The sequence below is a fragment of the Cottoperca gobio genome, chromosome 14 (genome assembly GCF_900634415.1).
Source record: "Cottoperca gobio chromosome 14, fCotGob3.1, whole genome shotgun sequence".
Taxonomy (NCBI): Eukaryota; Metazoa; Chordata; class Actinopteri; order Perciformes; family Bovichtidae; genus Cottoperca; species Cottoperca gobio.
Window position 1 is genome coordinate 362,140 of NC_041368.1, and position 17,445 is coordinate 379,584.

The 17,445-nt window shown below is 42.8% G+C and overlaps 1 protein-coding gene across 3 annotated transcripts in view; it reads left to right on the forward strand.

The window, feature by feature from the left end:
* Positions 1–17,445, forward strand: part of cblb (Cbl proto-oncogene B, E3 ubiquitin protein ligase) — a 62,561-nt gene that overhangs the window by 33,760 nt on the left and 11,356 nt on the right. For all 3 annotated transcript variants that reach the window (XR_003833394.1, XM_029447526.1, XM_029447527.1), the window contains exons 7-12: positions 8,013–8,150; positions 9,061–9,148; positions 10,112–10,243; positions 14,493–14,693; positions 15,368–15,562; positions 16,066–16,452. Coding sequence is in view for 2 of the 3 variants with exons in the window: in XM_029447526.1 (XP_029303386.1) it covers positions 8,013–8,150; positions 9,061–9,148; positions 10,112–10,243; positions 14,493–14,693; positions 15,368–15,562; positions 16,066–16,452 (1,141 nt within the window). In the remaining variant the exon portion in view is untranslated. The remainder of the gene's footprint in view (positions 1–8,012; positions 8,151–9,060; positions 9,149–10,111; positions 10,244–14,492; positions 14,694–15,367; positions 15,563–16,065; positions 16,453–17,445) is intronic.

Sequence of the window (17,445 nt, forward strand, 5' to 3'; positions counted from 1 at the left end):
ATCACCGTCTGGTACGCTACTGCCACTGACTGGGACAAGGTCAGACTGCAGCGTGTCATTCACTCTGCAGAGAAGGTGATCAGCTACAATCTGCCATCCCTCCAGGACCTGCACTTCTCCAGGACCCGAGAGGGGTGCAGTTAAGATTGCGGCTGTCTAGATTACCCCTACTGTTTATATTTTGTATATATTGTTGATTGTAATGTTTTTATATTTATGCACCAACGTTACCAGAGCAAATTCCTTGTAGGTGTAAACCTACATCCATCCATCCATCCATCGTCTACCACTTATCCGGGATCGGGTCGCGGGGGCAGCAGCTCCAGTAAGGAACCCCAATCTTCCCTTCTCTGGGCCACATCTTCCAGCTCCGACTGGGGGATCCTGAGGCGGTCCCAGGCCAGTGAGGAGATATAATCTCTCCACCGAGTCCTGGGTCTTCCCCAGGGTCTCCTCCCAGCTGGACGTGCCTGGAACACCTCCCTAGGGAGGCGCCCAGGTGGCATCCTTACTAGATGCCCGAACCACCTCAACTGGCTCCTTTCTACGTAAACGAGCAGCGGCTCTACTCCGAGTCTCTCTCGCATGGCTGAGCTTCTCACCCTATCTCTAAGTGAGACGCCAGCCACCCGTCTGAGAATACCCATTTCGGCCGCTTGTACCCGTGATCTCGTTCTTTCGGTCATGACCCAGCCTTCATGACCATAGGTGAGGGTAGGAACGAAGATCGACCGGAATATTGAGAGCTTTGCCTTCTGGCTCAGCTCTCTTTTCGTCACAACGGTGCGGTAAAGTGACTGTAATACCGCCCCCGCTGCTCCGATTCTCCGGCCAATCTCTCGCTCCATCGTCCTCTCACTCGCGAACAAGACCCCGAGGTACTTGAACTCTTTCACTTGGGGTAATGGCTCATTCCCTACCCGGAGTAGGCAATCCACCAGTTTCCTGCTGAGAGCCATGGCCTCAGATTTTGAGGTGCTGATCCTCATCCCAACTGCTTCACACTCGGCTGCGAACCGATCCAGTGACTGTTGAAGGTCACAGACCGATAATGCCATAAGGACCACATCATCTGCAAAGAGCAGCGATGAGATCCCCTCTCCTCTACGACTACGCCTCGATATCCTATCCATGAAAATCACGAACAGGATTGGTGATAAAGCGCAGCCCTGGCGGAAGCCAACATTCACTGGAAACGAGTCCGACTTACTGCCGAGTATCCGGACACAACTCTCGCTTTGGGTGTACAGGGATTGGATGGCCCTAAAAAGTGACCCCCTCACCCCATACTCCCGCAGCACCTCTCACAGTATCACCCAGGGGACCCGGTCATACGCCTTCTCCAGATCCACAAAACACATGTAGACCGGATGGGCGTACTCCCAGGCCCCCTCCAGGATCCTTGCGAGAGTGAAGAGTTGGTCCGTTGTTCCACGACCAGGACGGAATCCGCATTGTTCCTCTTCAATCAGAGGTTCGACTACCGGCCAAACCCTCCTTTCCAGTACCTTGGAGTAGACTTTACCAGGGAGGCTGAGAAATGTGATACCCCTGTAGTTGGCACACACTCTCTGGTCCCCCTTTTTAAATAAGGGAACCACCACCCCTGTCTGCCAACCCCTAGGCACTGTCCCAGACTTCCACGCAATGTTGACGAGGCGTGTCAACCAAGACAGCCCCTCAACACCCAAAGCCTTCAGCATTTCTGGACGGATCTCATCAACCCCTGCGGCTTTGCCACTGTGGAGTTGTTTGACTACCTCAGTGACTTCCATCAGGGAAATTGATGATGATCCCCATCAGCTTCCAGCTCTGCCTCTACCATAGAGGCCGTGTTAGTTGGATTCAGGAGTTCCTCAAAGTGCTCCTTCCATAGGCCGATAACCTTCTCAGTCAAAGTCAGCAAGGTCCCACCCTTGCTGTATACAGCTTGGATGGTTCCTCGCTTCCCCCTCCTGAGGTACCGGATGTTTTCCAGAAGCACCTTGGTGCCGACCGAAAGTCCTTCTCCATTGCTTCTCCGAACTTCTCCCACACCCGCTGCTTTGCCTCTGACACGGCAGAGGCTGCCGCCCTTCTAGTCCTTCGGTACCCTGCAACTGTCCTCCCGGATAACCTAACCCGGAAGGACTCCTTCTTCATTCGGACGGGTTCCCTGACCACCGGGGCCCACCACGGTGTTCGAGGTTTACCGCCCCTTGAGGCACCTAAGACCTTGAGACCACAGCTCATCACCGCAGCTTCAGCAATAGAGGTTTTGAACATCGCCCACTCAGGTTCAATGCCCTCAACCTCCACAGGGATGTCTGAAAAGCTCCGCCGGAGGTGTGAGTTAAAGATCCCCAGGACAGGGGCTTCCTCCAGACGTTCCCAGTTCACCCGCACTACCCGTTTGGGTTTACCAGGTCTGTCCAGAGTCTTCCCCCACCCCTTGATCCAACTCACCACCAGATGGTGATCAGTTGACAGCTCCGCCCCTCTCTTCACCCGAGTGTCCAAAACATGCGGCCTCAGATCAGATGATACGATTACAAAATCGATCATTGACCTTTGGCCTAGGGTGCTCTGTTACCACGTGCACTTATGAGCATCCTTATGTTCAAACATGTTGTTTGTTATGGCCATTCCATGACTAGCACAAAAGTCCAACAACAAACGACCGTTCGGGTTTAGATCAGGGAGGCCCTTCCTCCCAATCACGCCTCTCCAGGTGTCTCCATCGTTTCCCACGTGTGCGTCTCCCAGCAAGACTACGGAGTCCCCTACTGGAGCCCCCTGCAGGGCTCCATTCAGGGTCTCCAAGAAGGCCGAATACTCAGAACTGCGGTTTGGGGCATAGGCACAAACAACAGTCAGAGTTTTCCCCCCCATAACCCGAAGGCGTAGGGAGGCGACCCTCTCGTCTACCGGGGTAAACACCAACGTAGCGGCGCTCAGCCGGGGGCTAGTGAGTATCCCCACCCCGGCCGACGCCTCACACCTTGGGCAACTCCGGAGAAGAATAGAGTCCAACCCCTATCCAGGAGTATGGTTCCAGAGCCAAGACTGTGCGTAGAGGTAAGCCCCACCAGATCCAACTGGTAGCGATCCACCTCCCGCACTAGTTCCGGCTCCTTCCCCCACAGAGACGTTCCACGTCACCTCGAGGTCCCTGACCATCACTGCCACCCGTGTGACAGCGCACACGACCCCAGCGGTTTTTCCCATGAGTTGTGGGCCCACAGGATGGATGGATGGGAAGTACCACGTAGCTTCTTCGGGCTGTGCCTGACCGGGCTTTCCTTTCCCTTTTTTTCATGAAGTCGTTTTTGAACCTACATGACAATTAAAATGATTCTGATTCTGATTCTGATGAATCTTCCGCCCCAGGGATCACTATGGACAACTCCATCAAATTGAACAAAAATTCAACATTAAAAACTTAATGTTAACAAAATAATCAGAATAATACAAACAGAAGTTGATGTGTGTGTGTGTGTGTGTGTGTGTGGTAATGTGAGAGTGTGCGCAGCCTCATAAACACTCCGATCAATGCAGTGAAAGCAGGCCTTCAACTCCAGCTTTGCTTTGTTGCTCCATCTCCTCACAGTCTTGACACAGGCTTCGGGAGTAGAAGAATCTGACAGTGCTGCATGGGGGACAAAACGATAGGCATCCTTTAATGAGGTGTAGCAATGGTTCAGTGTGTTCTAATCCCTGGTGGGACACTACAGACAGCTGTCTGTATTTTAAAAGTTAGGTCTCTTAAAGGTCCCTAAAACATTGAGCAGTGAGTCTGGATGTTTGTGAGCCACGTTATTTATCTGGTGTTCTTTACAATCCATTCCATTCGGAGGAATAAGTACAGAGTTACAGGTGACATTTTCCCTTCTAAACCCCCCTTCCCATTCCCACCTCCCATCTCATCCAAAGTTAACATACAGACATACATTCAAATACATTTAGCATACATTTAGCATACAATAGACACAAATTACAATATCTAAATAGACTGTATTTGCTTAAAAATACTGTGCACATATAGACTGAGTCAGACAATAGAATTGATCTTCTTTAGTGTCTTTATATTAGTAGAAAAAGGGCACCTGGTTAATTTGCTATTGCTAGAAAGGGCTTAATTCAAACAAAAGACAATGTTTCCACATATATCCTATAAAAGGGGACCAGGTTGTATAAAACTTTTTCCAAGACACACGTACTGAATACCTGAATTTTTCATATTTCAGAAAGGTAATCATAATTCATCTGACCCATTGAATAAATGAAGGGCTTTGTTTATGTCCACTTGAGAAGAATTGAGATGATGGGCCCAGAGAGATGCTAATGCAGTAGTCAGTAGTGTGTTCCTGAAGAGCAGATCAATTCTTCTCTGACTTGATAGTGATAGGGTTGGGGTCAAGCGTTCTACCACACATGTGAGAGTTACAGAAATGATTCAATACTTGACATGCCCAAAAAATGTTGCTCAAAGGGGCAGGGCTTTGGTGCCATCTGGAACATTTGGGATTCACTGTGGGTATATTTGAACTCATCTAGCATTTGAAAGATACAGTCGGTCTTAAGCCCACGACTAGTATTGCTACACCATATTACAATTGTGTTGCCGTGCAGCACATTTGCGAAACACAACACGTTGCAAGAAAACCCAAATCACTAATATTATCACATGATTGCCGAAATATGGTAGATCATTCGCAGTGGACTTGACAAATTTTGGACATGGCAGATTTGCACAACCTCCCCAATTATTACAAATGACTAGAGGTCCCCAGGTGATACTCGTCCCGTGTGAATAGAGCTTTATACAAAGGGATAAGGTGTGGCTGTTTACTGCCCAGTAATAATAACTGGGTATATATAGTGCACCTTCTGGTTTTGACCTTTCCAGATATAGCCTACCTATCACATATGCAGGTTAGATATATAAATACATTTGTCCAATTGTTTAAAAAATGACTTTGGTAGAAACATGTGGATCATCAGGATCAAGTATGATAATCTAATTTGAACAGATTTATTGCACCGTTCTAAATAATAATAATAATAATAATAATAATAATAATAATAATACATTTTATTTGGAGGCGCCTTTCAAGACACCCAAGGACACCGTACAAAATACAAAAGATAAAAACAGCAGGACATTGGAAGGGAGAGCAAACAAACAATACCAAAGATATGGTTGAGACAGAGGAAGAAAGCAATAAAGAGAAAAGGGGGGGAGGGGAGGAGGATACAGGATAATTGATACTACAGAGAGTAGGCCAGTTTGAACAGGTGAGTTTTGAGTTGGGACTTGAATGTTGCAACAGTTTCGGATGTGTGGAGGGATGGAGTTCCAGAGCTTGGGAGCAGTGCAGCTGAAGGCCCTGGTACAGTCTACTTATGGGGTAAGGGTTATGTGAAGGAGTGCTGGGATGAATATGTTACATGTATCACAAGGTATGTAAAGCACTTTAACTCTACTTTGAATGGAAACTGGTCATATCTTATAATAACTTGCAATAGGAAAAGTACGCTTTTTGAAAATGTAATATATAACCTGAGAACGTTCCATACTCGCTGAATACTTGTAGTACAATAATAGTACATGTAAGTGAGGTATGGAGTTTTTCTGAGTTGTTCAAAATACAAATCATCTGTGTACAGTTACACCTTGTGAATCATTTATGTCCTTGCCCATCAGAACGCAGAGGTAGAGGCTTCATTATTTTATTGTAAATAACATCCGAAATTGGAAACTGTTCTCGAACTGTGTGCAGAACTATGTGAAGAGCGACTTAAAGAGTCAAATTTCTTGTACACACTTGGCCTATAAAGCTGATTTTGTGTCTAACCAGTACCTAAAGCAACACACCTCCACTAATGCAGCCCCTTGTATGGTTTCAATGCAGGGCTGTTTTCTGCCTGAAAGCTTGCTTAAGCTAGCATCGGTCAGTGATGCGGGTCTCCTTTGTGGGTGTGTAAAACAATATAATGTGCACACACTCATGCAACCCACGCTGTCATCCACGAGGTAGTTTCCATTACTTTCCGACACTGTAGTTGGTACTGTTAATCAACCTACAACGACACACGTCATCTTTATAAATATGTAAGTTGTTACTGTTGTTGCTGTGTTTTGATGGATGTAGAAATGGAAGCGACTGGGTCATATGGTGGTCCCACAGACCAGCTTGGGTCTGTGCAGAGTTGTTGTAACACACCACATACACAATAATGGAGGAGGTGCGTGCAAAAGCAGTTAGAATAGAGTTTACTCATCTCTATGGAAAACAACATTCATAATAATATAGATTAAGTGTGTGTGTGTGTGTGTGTGTGTGTGTGTGTGTGTGTGTGGCAGTAGCCTACCACTGGTCTCTGAAATGAATTCTGACGAGCTGTGTTCGATGTGGTGGGTTTTTTCTCTCCATGTGGCAAGTTGCTGGTGGGGTGAAGAAAGTAGCTTGAGAAATACCTTTAACAACAGCGCTAATTCATTCATTGCGAGCAGCTCGTATAGCCTTGAGCTGAGCCATGCATGCTCTGTGGTTAGCTGGTCTTGCATGCTGTCATGGTAGAGTAGAGCAAATAATGACAGGACATGAAATGTGTGTGTGGGTCAGTGTGTAAGTGAGCATTGAAGGAGCTAGTGTGTGTCTGAGTTTGCAAATGTTTAGGGTGATGATCACAGAGTGAATCACGCAAATACCATTGATATGAACCAACACTGAATCAAACACACACAGCTATGTGGGGGAGGGCAGTCAAATGTCATGAGCCGCTACACGTTACCACTTCAACTCACTCATACACACATTCAAACCCACACAGCATACACACAAACACACACAATTCACTTGGAATAAACCAGATCTTACAGATTGTTGAAAAGTCAACTCAGGATATATTGATCATAACTCCGTTAAACAATATCACCAAACATGGTTTTCACACTGAAAGTGGGACTGCATGTGTGATTTCTTAAGCATTTCATTATCACGTAGCCTAAACAAACAGGCAGAATTTCTGTCTTCAGCAAAGTTCTCCCCAACAGAGGCAGAACACATCTTATGAGCAGTGAAACAGTGTGAAAGTCTGTAACTGTCTTCCTACATCTGTTTTCAGTCAAGGTGGATTTAGCTTGGTGCTCTTGTTGCTGGTGGAGGTGGGATCATTCTGTGGTCAAGGCTTGCTCTAAGCCCACTACTCGCACCAAACTACATTTACAATACCTTCTTTTTCTCTTTTTTCACATTTTCACCTTCATATTGTTCCTTCTTGTGCTGAGTGGTTTCCTTTGTATTAAACTGAGATTTGCACAAGGAAATCCCAAAAAATGGTATGGTGCTGCACCATTGTTTAATTTTTAATTTTTTACAATCGTTTTTACAATATTTCTATGTTTGCTCTTATTCTACATTTTGATTCTGTTACTATGTTTATGTATAAACCATTATAGACCAGAACTATTTCTGACAATAGTAGTACAAATGGTGTTCATGTAAAGATTAGAGCTTGTCTTGTTCAGACAGTTGTTAATGTGCAGCTCAACCAGTGTTGGGTATACTTGGGGTTAAACATGTTGAATCCCATTAAACCTTATGTATTTGCTTATATCTTATATCTACAGTAGACAGAAGAACACCATGATTAAAATCCAGGAACATCAGCAGGAAATACAATACAAAAATAAGACTTCTTATCTTGTCTTGTTTTATGTTATGTTATCTGATATTATAATTATCATATAATCATATAATTCAGCTAAAAGTCGATAAACATATGTTAACAAATATTCAATTTATGACTGGTCAGAGTTATAAAATATTAATATTTACAAATAAATATGTTACAGTTTTTACATTTATTTATAAACACAACTGATTTATTATTCAAAGTTAATTCAACAGTCCACAGATATTTGAATGTTCTCGATACAACACCACAGGAAACTTGACATTCAAATGTAGTTGTTTGGTTTTGCAGCTTGTGTGTGTAAACCATGCACTTCTTTCCCTCTCGAACAGTTACATCTTCAGACTGAGTTGTACACGTCTTGGCCAGTGGGCCATCGGCTATGTGACCAACGATGGCAACATACTGCAGACCATCCCCCACAACAAACCGCTGTTCCAGGCGCTCATTGATGGCTACAGGGAGGGCTTGTACGTAACCACACTCACACACGCACACACACTATCCCTCTCTAGCTCACTCTCTGTTTGTATATTGATAATTTGCTCAGTGCTAAACTCTCCACTGTGTATGCACTGTATCCAAATGAGAAATTATCAACTGTTTCTCAATGAGTCAAATCGGATTTGCATATTCTTAAAACAGCAGACCAGAGTGTGGTGCCTCTTGAAGGTTCTTTACTGAAAGCCTACTTCCTAGATGAAATTGTGTTTTTTTGTCTCAGAAAGACAAGAGGATGTCTGTTCCTATCAGAACTGATAATCTGACAAGCGCATTAAAATTTGAGCACCAGGCATATTTGATGTAAATACACAGTCCGCCTCCTCTCGTCCCACCGGAGTCCTGCGCGCTGTCCTGCTGTCCGCCCGTCAAATGCAGCAGCTTGATCCGGGATGTCACGTTGGAGCCAGGTCTACATAAAGATGTGGACACAACAGTCTCCCATGTTGCTGCATCAGACATCAGCCAGGAGCTAGCTGGTAGTGGAGTAGCCTTAAGTCCGAGCTGGGTCAGTTTAACTCCCATCTCAGCTCTCCTCACTTCCCTCCCGAGGCGGTCCTTTGTCCTTTGTCCACATGATACATATTTATAGGGTTATTTACACATTTATATTTGTAGAATATCATAAATATAACATGTTCAAATACCTTTAGTACAGTTAGTGCAATGCATACTTGATAACTTGTTAGACATGACAAACGAAACGTGACTTCAAATCAAATCAAATCAAATTTATTTATATAGCCCAATATCACAAATTATACATTTGTCTCAGTGTGCTTTACAGACTGTACAGGTTACGACAAAAATGTTTCAAGCAAATATCTTACAGTGCGTTTGTTACTTTTAGCTAATTTAAACTTTTTTTCTCATTTGCAGCTACTTGTTCCCTGATGGTCGCAGTTACAACCCTGACCTCACTGGTTTATGTGAGCCAACGCCTCAAGATCACATCAAAGTGACACAAGTGGGTGTGTGTGTGTGTGTGTGTGTGTGTGTGTGTGTGTGTGTGTGTGTGTGTGTGTGTGTGTGTGTGAGTGTGTGTGTGTGTGTGTGTGTGTGTGTCCAACTATGTTGCAGAACATTCAGTAAACTGCAGGAGCCATGAAATGTGTTATGAAATGAAGCAGTCATCCAACTCCATGACTTTTTGTCAGAAACTGATTCTTGATCTTTTCAGAAGTGCTACCACATTTTTCTAGCTAAAGAATGTCCAGTGTGAGCGTTCATCCAATCAGGTGTATTGTATTGTACACATTAATCAAAAATAGGCTGCTGCTGTTGTGTGGCTGATCATTTCTAATATGATGATATTTTTGAGAAGTATATTCAAAATAGGGAAAGTAAGTGAACACCAGGGGATTTTACAAATTGGTGATATATAAATTGTTTGTCATTAACCCTAACTGAGATGAACCCCTTCTGGCTGCAGCATTAAACATCACACTTTAAGGTCATGGAATAATTCTGCACTGGGGCGTAATCACAATACACTAAAAGTATCAAATATGTGTATTGATTTAGAATATAGTCATAAAGTTTGGCACCAATCGACATGAATTTACAGTGAACCAAATGCTACTTACTAATGCTAGCGATTGTTAGCTACATACATTGTTACATTGTGAAATAAGTACATTAAACATTTATCATTTAAGTCTATGTTCATAACTGCTTTCTAACATTACTTTAATCATCCAGGATTTTTGTTTCAAAATGCTTTAATATGGTCTTTTTAGTTTCTAAATATTCCTCCAGATTTGGTCGCAGAATGCATACATTAAAAACGCATCATCATCATATCATATAACATAATGTTCATGGTGGAAGCTTGTTGTGTATGTAAACTGTATGTGTGTGTGCTCTCTTGTTGTTTAGTTTGATACATGAAGGACTTGATGACTAACAGGAGTTTGCTCTGTCTCAACAGGAGCAGTATGAGCTGTACTGTGAAATGGGCTCCACCTTCCAGCTTTGTAAGATCTGTGCTGAGAACGACAAAGACGTCAAGATCGAACCCTGCGGTCACCTTATGTGTACTTACTGTCTTACAGCATGGCAGGTATCGTAATGAAGCATACTGCATGAACTCAATTTCTGTTGCTATTACACATGTACATCTTCATCAGCTCTGTCTCTGTTACACGGTGATTTATATACAGAAATATCTGGTTTGAAGATTAATATGCAGCTGCATATAAGTGAGAACACTACGAAATAATAGAAGCAGCTTCCAGCCTCCAGTACAAGATACAAGATAAACCAAACAAAGAAAGTAAACCCCCCTCACTTCCACATGGTGTCATTGCATCTGTCCATCAGTCAGTCTTGGAAGTGAAAACTGATCGTTTGCAGCCAATATATTCCAGTGTTTCTGCATTTGTTTGTTTTTCTTACTTTGTGCTATATTTCTCATGTGTGCATCCCAGAGTACACTGCTGTTTTCATTGTGCTTGTGCACTTATTTGCAATTCAGAAGCTGTGCCAGCAAAGTGTGTTTGTAATTACCTTCCCCTAATGAGTCATAAGAGTCCAGAGTTCCCTCCTCCCCCCTTTCACCTTTGCGTAGGATATTTGTGTTGCAGTTCTTTATCAAGGTTAATTTTAGTTGTCTGAAAGTGCATTTGTTCTAATTCTCAGTGGAGTTCATATCAAAGACCTTTAGACTGCAGACATATTAGGCCTCTTTTTGAATGTCCTTATTGGTGTTGAATATGAATGGAATTGCTCAACACCATGTGAAACCTCACTGAAGACATTCTGTTTTCTAACTGGAATAGTTTCAAGTAGAGACCAACAGCAAATCTATATTTTTTGTATTATGTGTATTATATTGTTTTTACACAAGAAGCCCATATCCCAGTTCTGCTTTTCAAACATACTTAAGTCAGTGGAGCCTTTGCAAAGGACAACATGGAAGATGATTCAGAGGACAATGAGTCAAGGTTGTATACATCACGTGTATATATGAAGTGTGCACTTTTTGTTTTCCGTGTCAGTCAGTGCTATAATAGTTTCCATGTATCCTGAGCCTTTGGTTTGTATTGTGTAAATCAGAGGAGTTGATATCAAATGAGCAAACAATGAAACACATTTTATACCATTAGAACATAAATTCATTGCTTTTTATGTTTTGCTTACCAAAGTGATGTTAAGAGATGATAAGCATGAAATCTCTTCAGTAGCCCCTGTGATGATGCAGTCTCTGCTCACTGTCACAGGAAGTCTTCCTCAGTTGTATTTTTGTAGACTTTTTAATGATCTTCCAAAAAACAAACAAACGTCAAACTCAAATTATATATTTGGGAATATTTTTTCCCAGATCAAATGTTTTTGTTCACAGTTATCACAACAAATCAATAATGAAGTCCTGCAGGGGCTGCAGAGCATTTGTTAAAGTAGGATCTATGATCCATAGAATGTAAGTTCAAGGGTCTTTGACATGAAGGGTTTTGGAAAACAGGACCCTGATTCAAGTGTTTGAGCAGCTTTTGGAGCATACACACTACTGTTTGGTTTGCTGCTGCTACGTCCCCCCTGATTCACTCGCTGGCCCACGACTCACATATGCGTACACGTATGCGAGGCCTCTGTGAGGTGTTTCTAAACTTGAGCAGGCTTGTTCCCAGTAATTGTTTTGTTCCTTAATATAAATGTTCTTCAAATTAAACCTGTATATTTGTATTTTTAAGAAAAAGAAGAAAAATAAACTTTTCACTAGCCTACTTGAAGAACGATGAGTCCACGCACATCAGATAATCAGTAACATTTATTGTTAAATAAGAGACCAAACTATATTAGTGTGTGGTTAGTTAGCCTATATACTACAACAGCATTCTGAAATTCACTTATGGCTTTTGGTCTGATGTGCCACCCCAAGATTTTTAGTGGCCACCTCTATTAAATATTTCTGGGGATGCCACTGCTACAAAGCTGGAAAGCTTTTTTTGGGTGACTTAAATTTGAACATAGTTGTAGGTTTAGAAAATGAGCGCAGTCTTTCTAGAGCTCTGTAAAACGTGGGAGTCGGCAGCACCCACATTGACAGTGTTTGTTTGTCATACTTCCTGTTATGACAACTCAACATGACCCTGCCTCCTCCACAGCCTCAGTCAGTGATTGAGTGACGTGTGTGTGTGTGTGTGTGTGTGTGTGTGTGTGTGTGTGTGTGTGTGTGTGTGTGTGTGTGTGTGAGAGAGAAGTATTTTCCTCCACATTAGCAACATTGTGAGTCAGAGAGAGGGAACCCCCCTGCCCTGGGACAATGAGTAACCCGTTCAGGTCATTGACTCAGTGGTGGATCTTTCCTCTCACTCTGTATATAAGCTGGGGTGGATCAGACATGCACTCCTCAGTCACAGCTGGCTGAGTAATTCCACAGCCTGTTTTTGATCTCTCAGAGTATGGGGGCAGATAAGAGGGTTCCCTTGTTTCAGCTATTAGTTTTATCCTCACTAAGTGATTCACAGCGACTTTTCTTTGTCTTTTATTTACCAAACTGTATGTTTCATTAGATGATAAGGTTTGTGTATCTTACTAATGATTGTATCAAGAGCGATGGCAAATTGTAACTAGTTCCTTCTACAAAGTGTAAACTCAAACAGAGAAGGTATGTTTGGCTTTGAACTTTGTAATTATTTAATTTCTCTCCATATTTGACTTTCAAATCACAAGACATCTAGGACTGGGCTAAACCTAAAATGTGGATGATTTTGAAAGCTGCTCCAATCAATACCTTCATTTAACATGGATAAAAATGACTGATGTATAAAAAAGAAAGCAGGGGGCACAATCTTCAGTGTGTCTTACCTGCCTCATTAAGCAGTACATGTTTGTAAAAACACATTAAATCTATAGAAGATTAAAAAATAAAGCCTCTGCATAATATTTTCCTGATGAGACACAGTCAATGAAAATGTTCAGCCACTAATGGTCACACCACAGTGTGGGAGTGAACAGTGTCAGCCTCCATAATCACTGCTCCTCCTGGTGGATAGATGCATCACTGCAATTGGTTTCCACACTGCTTATGGGCATCCTCAAGGGTGGGGTTACATACACACCAAGTGTAGAGCTCAGTCATAGCCAAACTGCTTATTTTAGATTGCTGCTACTGTATAATGTGAAAGGTGTCACTCATAGTGACAACTCCACGGAGAATAACAACCTGACTGCACATTCAGGTTGTTATTCTCTCAAAGATGTCAAACAAGTGTTTGACATCTTTGAGAGAATAACAACTTTGAGCTCATTCAACTTTGAGCTCATTCTTTTGGTTTTACAGCTCACCACTTTACTATTTTTGTTCTTTCTCATCATCATATGTTACCAGCTAGTTGCTGGAGCATTTAGCAGCTGAAGAGCAAGATATTTTTCTCAGGCGATGCTGGACACGAAAAGAGAGAAGGAATCTTGGACTTTTGCCAGGACTCCAAACATGACTCCAAATAAGTGTTAACTTTGTACACTTTATGTGTTAATGTAACAACTCGTTCAAAATATCAACTTTACAAAGTGATAATATGTCAATGTTGTTCTTACAGCTTGTTTTACAGTTCTTACAGTTCAGGAACAGTTTGTTTTAGTTTGTCACTTCAGTCATGTCTCATGCTGAATAGTATGGTTTACATCACGTCTATGGCCATCAAACCATCTCTTCCCCCGTCTGGTTTCCCTTCCTTTTAACATCCCACTCCTTCCCTTCACCCACTCTAATTATGATTCAATTTCAAACATGCCTTTGGTCCTTCCCACGCCAAGTCCCCAACCATATGGCCAGCATAAATGCAGCTTTGTTCTCTGTAAATATTGTCTGCCTTTGATTGTAGCCCCTGACTAAGTGGAGAGAGATGCACTGAAAACCAAAACCTCTTTTATCCTCTTATCTATGACCCTGTTTGACAGGGGCTGCCATGTGGAGTATGTATATGTAGCCAATGAATATTGTAAAGTTGCAAAACAGTTTTCCCTGGAGAGTATTTTCACAAACATGTGTCCTGTCGATTTTGCCAGAGTCCTTTCATGAATCGGGGACATGGGACTAAGATATAGGTCAGTAGTTCGGTGCATAACTTTAACTATGTGGATGCCAGCTGTGTGCAGGAATAGCCTTCCTGCTTGATGGCCCAAGCAATTCCTCATGTTCCCAAAACCCAACAGCTCGAAAGCCATGCTCATCGGATCATTATCCGGATCATTAGATTTACAAATGTCTACGGGTTTACAATGTCTCAAATGCACCTGCGTCTGGGTACGTTTGTTTGTGTTTGCATGAAATATTCTGTTTCAAGTCTTTCCCTTATCTGTTCCAGGAATCTGATGGTCTGGGTTGTCCTTTCTGTCGTTGTGAGATCAAAGGCACAGAGCCCATAATTGTTGATCCCTTTGACCCACGAAATGAGGGCACCAAGTGCTTCTTCCTCGACCAGCACAGCTGCCCAATGCTAGAACTGGATGATGAGGAAGACCGCGAGGACTGCCTGGTCATGAATGGACTGGCCAACATCAGAAAGGTAAAGATGTGTTGTACTGGTAAAGGAAATGGAGGATTTTGAACCTAGTATTAGGAGCAGTACTAGCTGGTAGTTGATATATGTATGGGTAGGTTTAAAGAAATCAGATTTGACTTGTCTTTTCATTGTTTGTAATACAGGGCCATACTTATCAAACCTTTTTGAATGATAATTAATAAGTATAGCTCAAGATGAGCCTTTTAAGAGTAACTCTCAAGTGATCACATGATAAATCACACGCACGCTCAGAAGAATAGCCAAACATAGACATGGATGAACCCCATTTTTTTTTATTCTTAAATTTGATCATTGATATATTATTCTGCAAAAATTTAATTTTATGGTTTAAAATTTTCATTTTCTGTTTGAGGTCTTAAATTCTTCCAGTAGCAATTAAATATACTAATGATGTATAATAATATGGATTAAATATCAGTATTATCGCTAAAATTGAAATATAAAGAAAGCTTAACTAAAACAGGAAAGAATTTCTGGTAAATAAGGAGCACAATTTAGAAGCACAATGACCAGTCTGCATAAAAATGGATACCTCATATATGCAAAAGAATATGTCCTATAAAAAGTTAAAAACAAATGCAAATAGTCCGCTGATTTTACATCCATCTTGCTTCAACTAACACATTAGTCATGATGATTCTTTACTTTTCTATCAGCACTGTGCAGAGCGTCAGAACTCGCCCATGGTGTCTCCGAGCTCTTCACCTCTAAGCCAACACAGAAAAATCGACGGAGGAGACCCCAGCCACTGTGTCCAGCACCTTGGCCTTCCCCCCGTCCCACCGCGACTCGACCTCATCCAGAAGGGCGCCATTCGCTCTCCATCTGCCAGTCCCACTGGCTCCCCGAAGGTCAGTCACAGTATTCCCCAAATACAAAGAAAAATAGGGCACCTGTATTTTCCTGTCACATAATTTTTTTGTGTTTTTTTATATATAAATGCAAAGTCTAGAAAGGGTTTTACAGTACGGCTTAAAAACAATGAATTTGAATTTAATTTCTGAAGGATTTTATTACCCAGAATTATTTTATGTGACACTTTTACACTTTTGCTTAGTAGCTGGCAGAGGTGGAAATGTTTGGGTTTTCACGCCAGGTTTAAGGCCAAAGTTAAGGAAGAGGTTTTATAATTCACTTGCACATTTTTATTTGACAGCTGTAAAATGCCATGAAGACCTGTGACCATACTGAACGCCAAAAACTGGGGTATCTTACACGATGTGCTCGCTAGTTTTCTTGAAGTCCACACAAAAACCACAACAAAATGTAAAAAAGTGTGGTGTGATTTAGAAATGAGTCTTATTATTATCTTCTGTCATTTCAATGAACAAACCATGTCTCCCCGCCTCTCTAGTCTTCACCAGGCATGTCCAGGAAGCAGAACAAGCCCCTCCCAGCGCCACCTCCTCCCCAGAGGGACCCACCACCCCCGCCTCCTCCTGAGCGTCCACCTCCCATCCCCCCAGAGTCGCGCCATTCTTGGCTCCCCAGTTTCTCTCCCATGTCATCTTCTATCTCATCTTCTACCGGCACACTGTCAGATTCCCAGATGCCCCCTGAGACACGGTGTCCCAAAGACAGCCACTTTGCAGATGCCCACAGGGCTCGATCAGATCACCCGCTCCAGCTAGAACCCACTGGCCCCTCTCACCTGAATGGAAGACCACTCAGTTGTCCGTCTGCTGGATTTGGGAGATTACATCCCCGAATGGAGGGGGCGGGAGCGTCAGAGAGCTCCAAGGTAAGCCTTAAATATCAGTTTTACATTAAAGAGATTGTTTGGATCTTTTGAAGTGGGGTTGTATGAGTTAGTTATTCATAGTTAGTGTATTACATACGGTAGATGCAAAGCTACTTGCTGCTGTTGACGGGGTCAGTATCAACTTCCAGTGCTGTGATATACACCGGCCAAATCTGAGCCGGATTTGTTCCCTCGTCTCCAGACCCAAGCCAACATACAAACTATCCAAACGTAACGTTACACGGAGCGTACAGCCCTCAGTGCCACAGGAAACACAGATATATAAGAACCACGTGAAGATTAGAAGATAGCAGAGATATTTAGACTCTCAGAGTTTCAGCAGTCTGCTTTAATGAACTGACTGTCTGTCTGTCTGTCTGTATGACTGAATGACTGTCTGTCTGACTGTCTGTCTGACTGTCTGTCTGCCTTTTCATCTAGCTCAGTGGTTCTCAACGGGAGCGGTAGCGCACCCCCAGGGGGCGTTCAGAGAACGTCGGGGCTGGAAGCAATATTTTAGAAAGGGGGGCGTTCATGTGTTTTTGGGGGGCGTTTGTTTTATAGCAGGTGTGGGGAACTTGCGGCCCGCGAGACCATTTGATCTGGCCCTCGAGGTAATTCATAAACACACGCAAAAAAATCAACTCCAAAAAATTTAACCAAATTTAGTTTGACTGACTGTTTTTCCTGGCCTGACCGTGGTCAGGGTCCTTGAACACAACACGAGCGGAACGTGTCATCTCGTGGTCACGGCATGTCAAAAAACTTCAATACTTCACAAGACTGTCATTGGCATCAGTGAACGCAGCATGGCAAGTGTAAAAAAGAGAAAGGTGGATGCGGAATGTTACACTTTCCAGGAGAAATGGACGGATGATTATTTCTTTGTGGAAGTAAAAGGCCAGTGTGCCTAGTTTGTGTAGACGTGTCCAAAACATGCGGCCTCAGATCAGATGATACGATCACAAAATTGATCATTGACCTTTGGCCTAG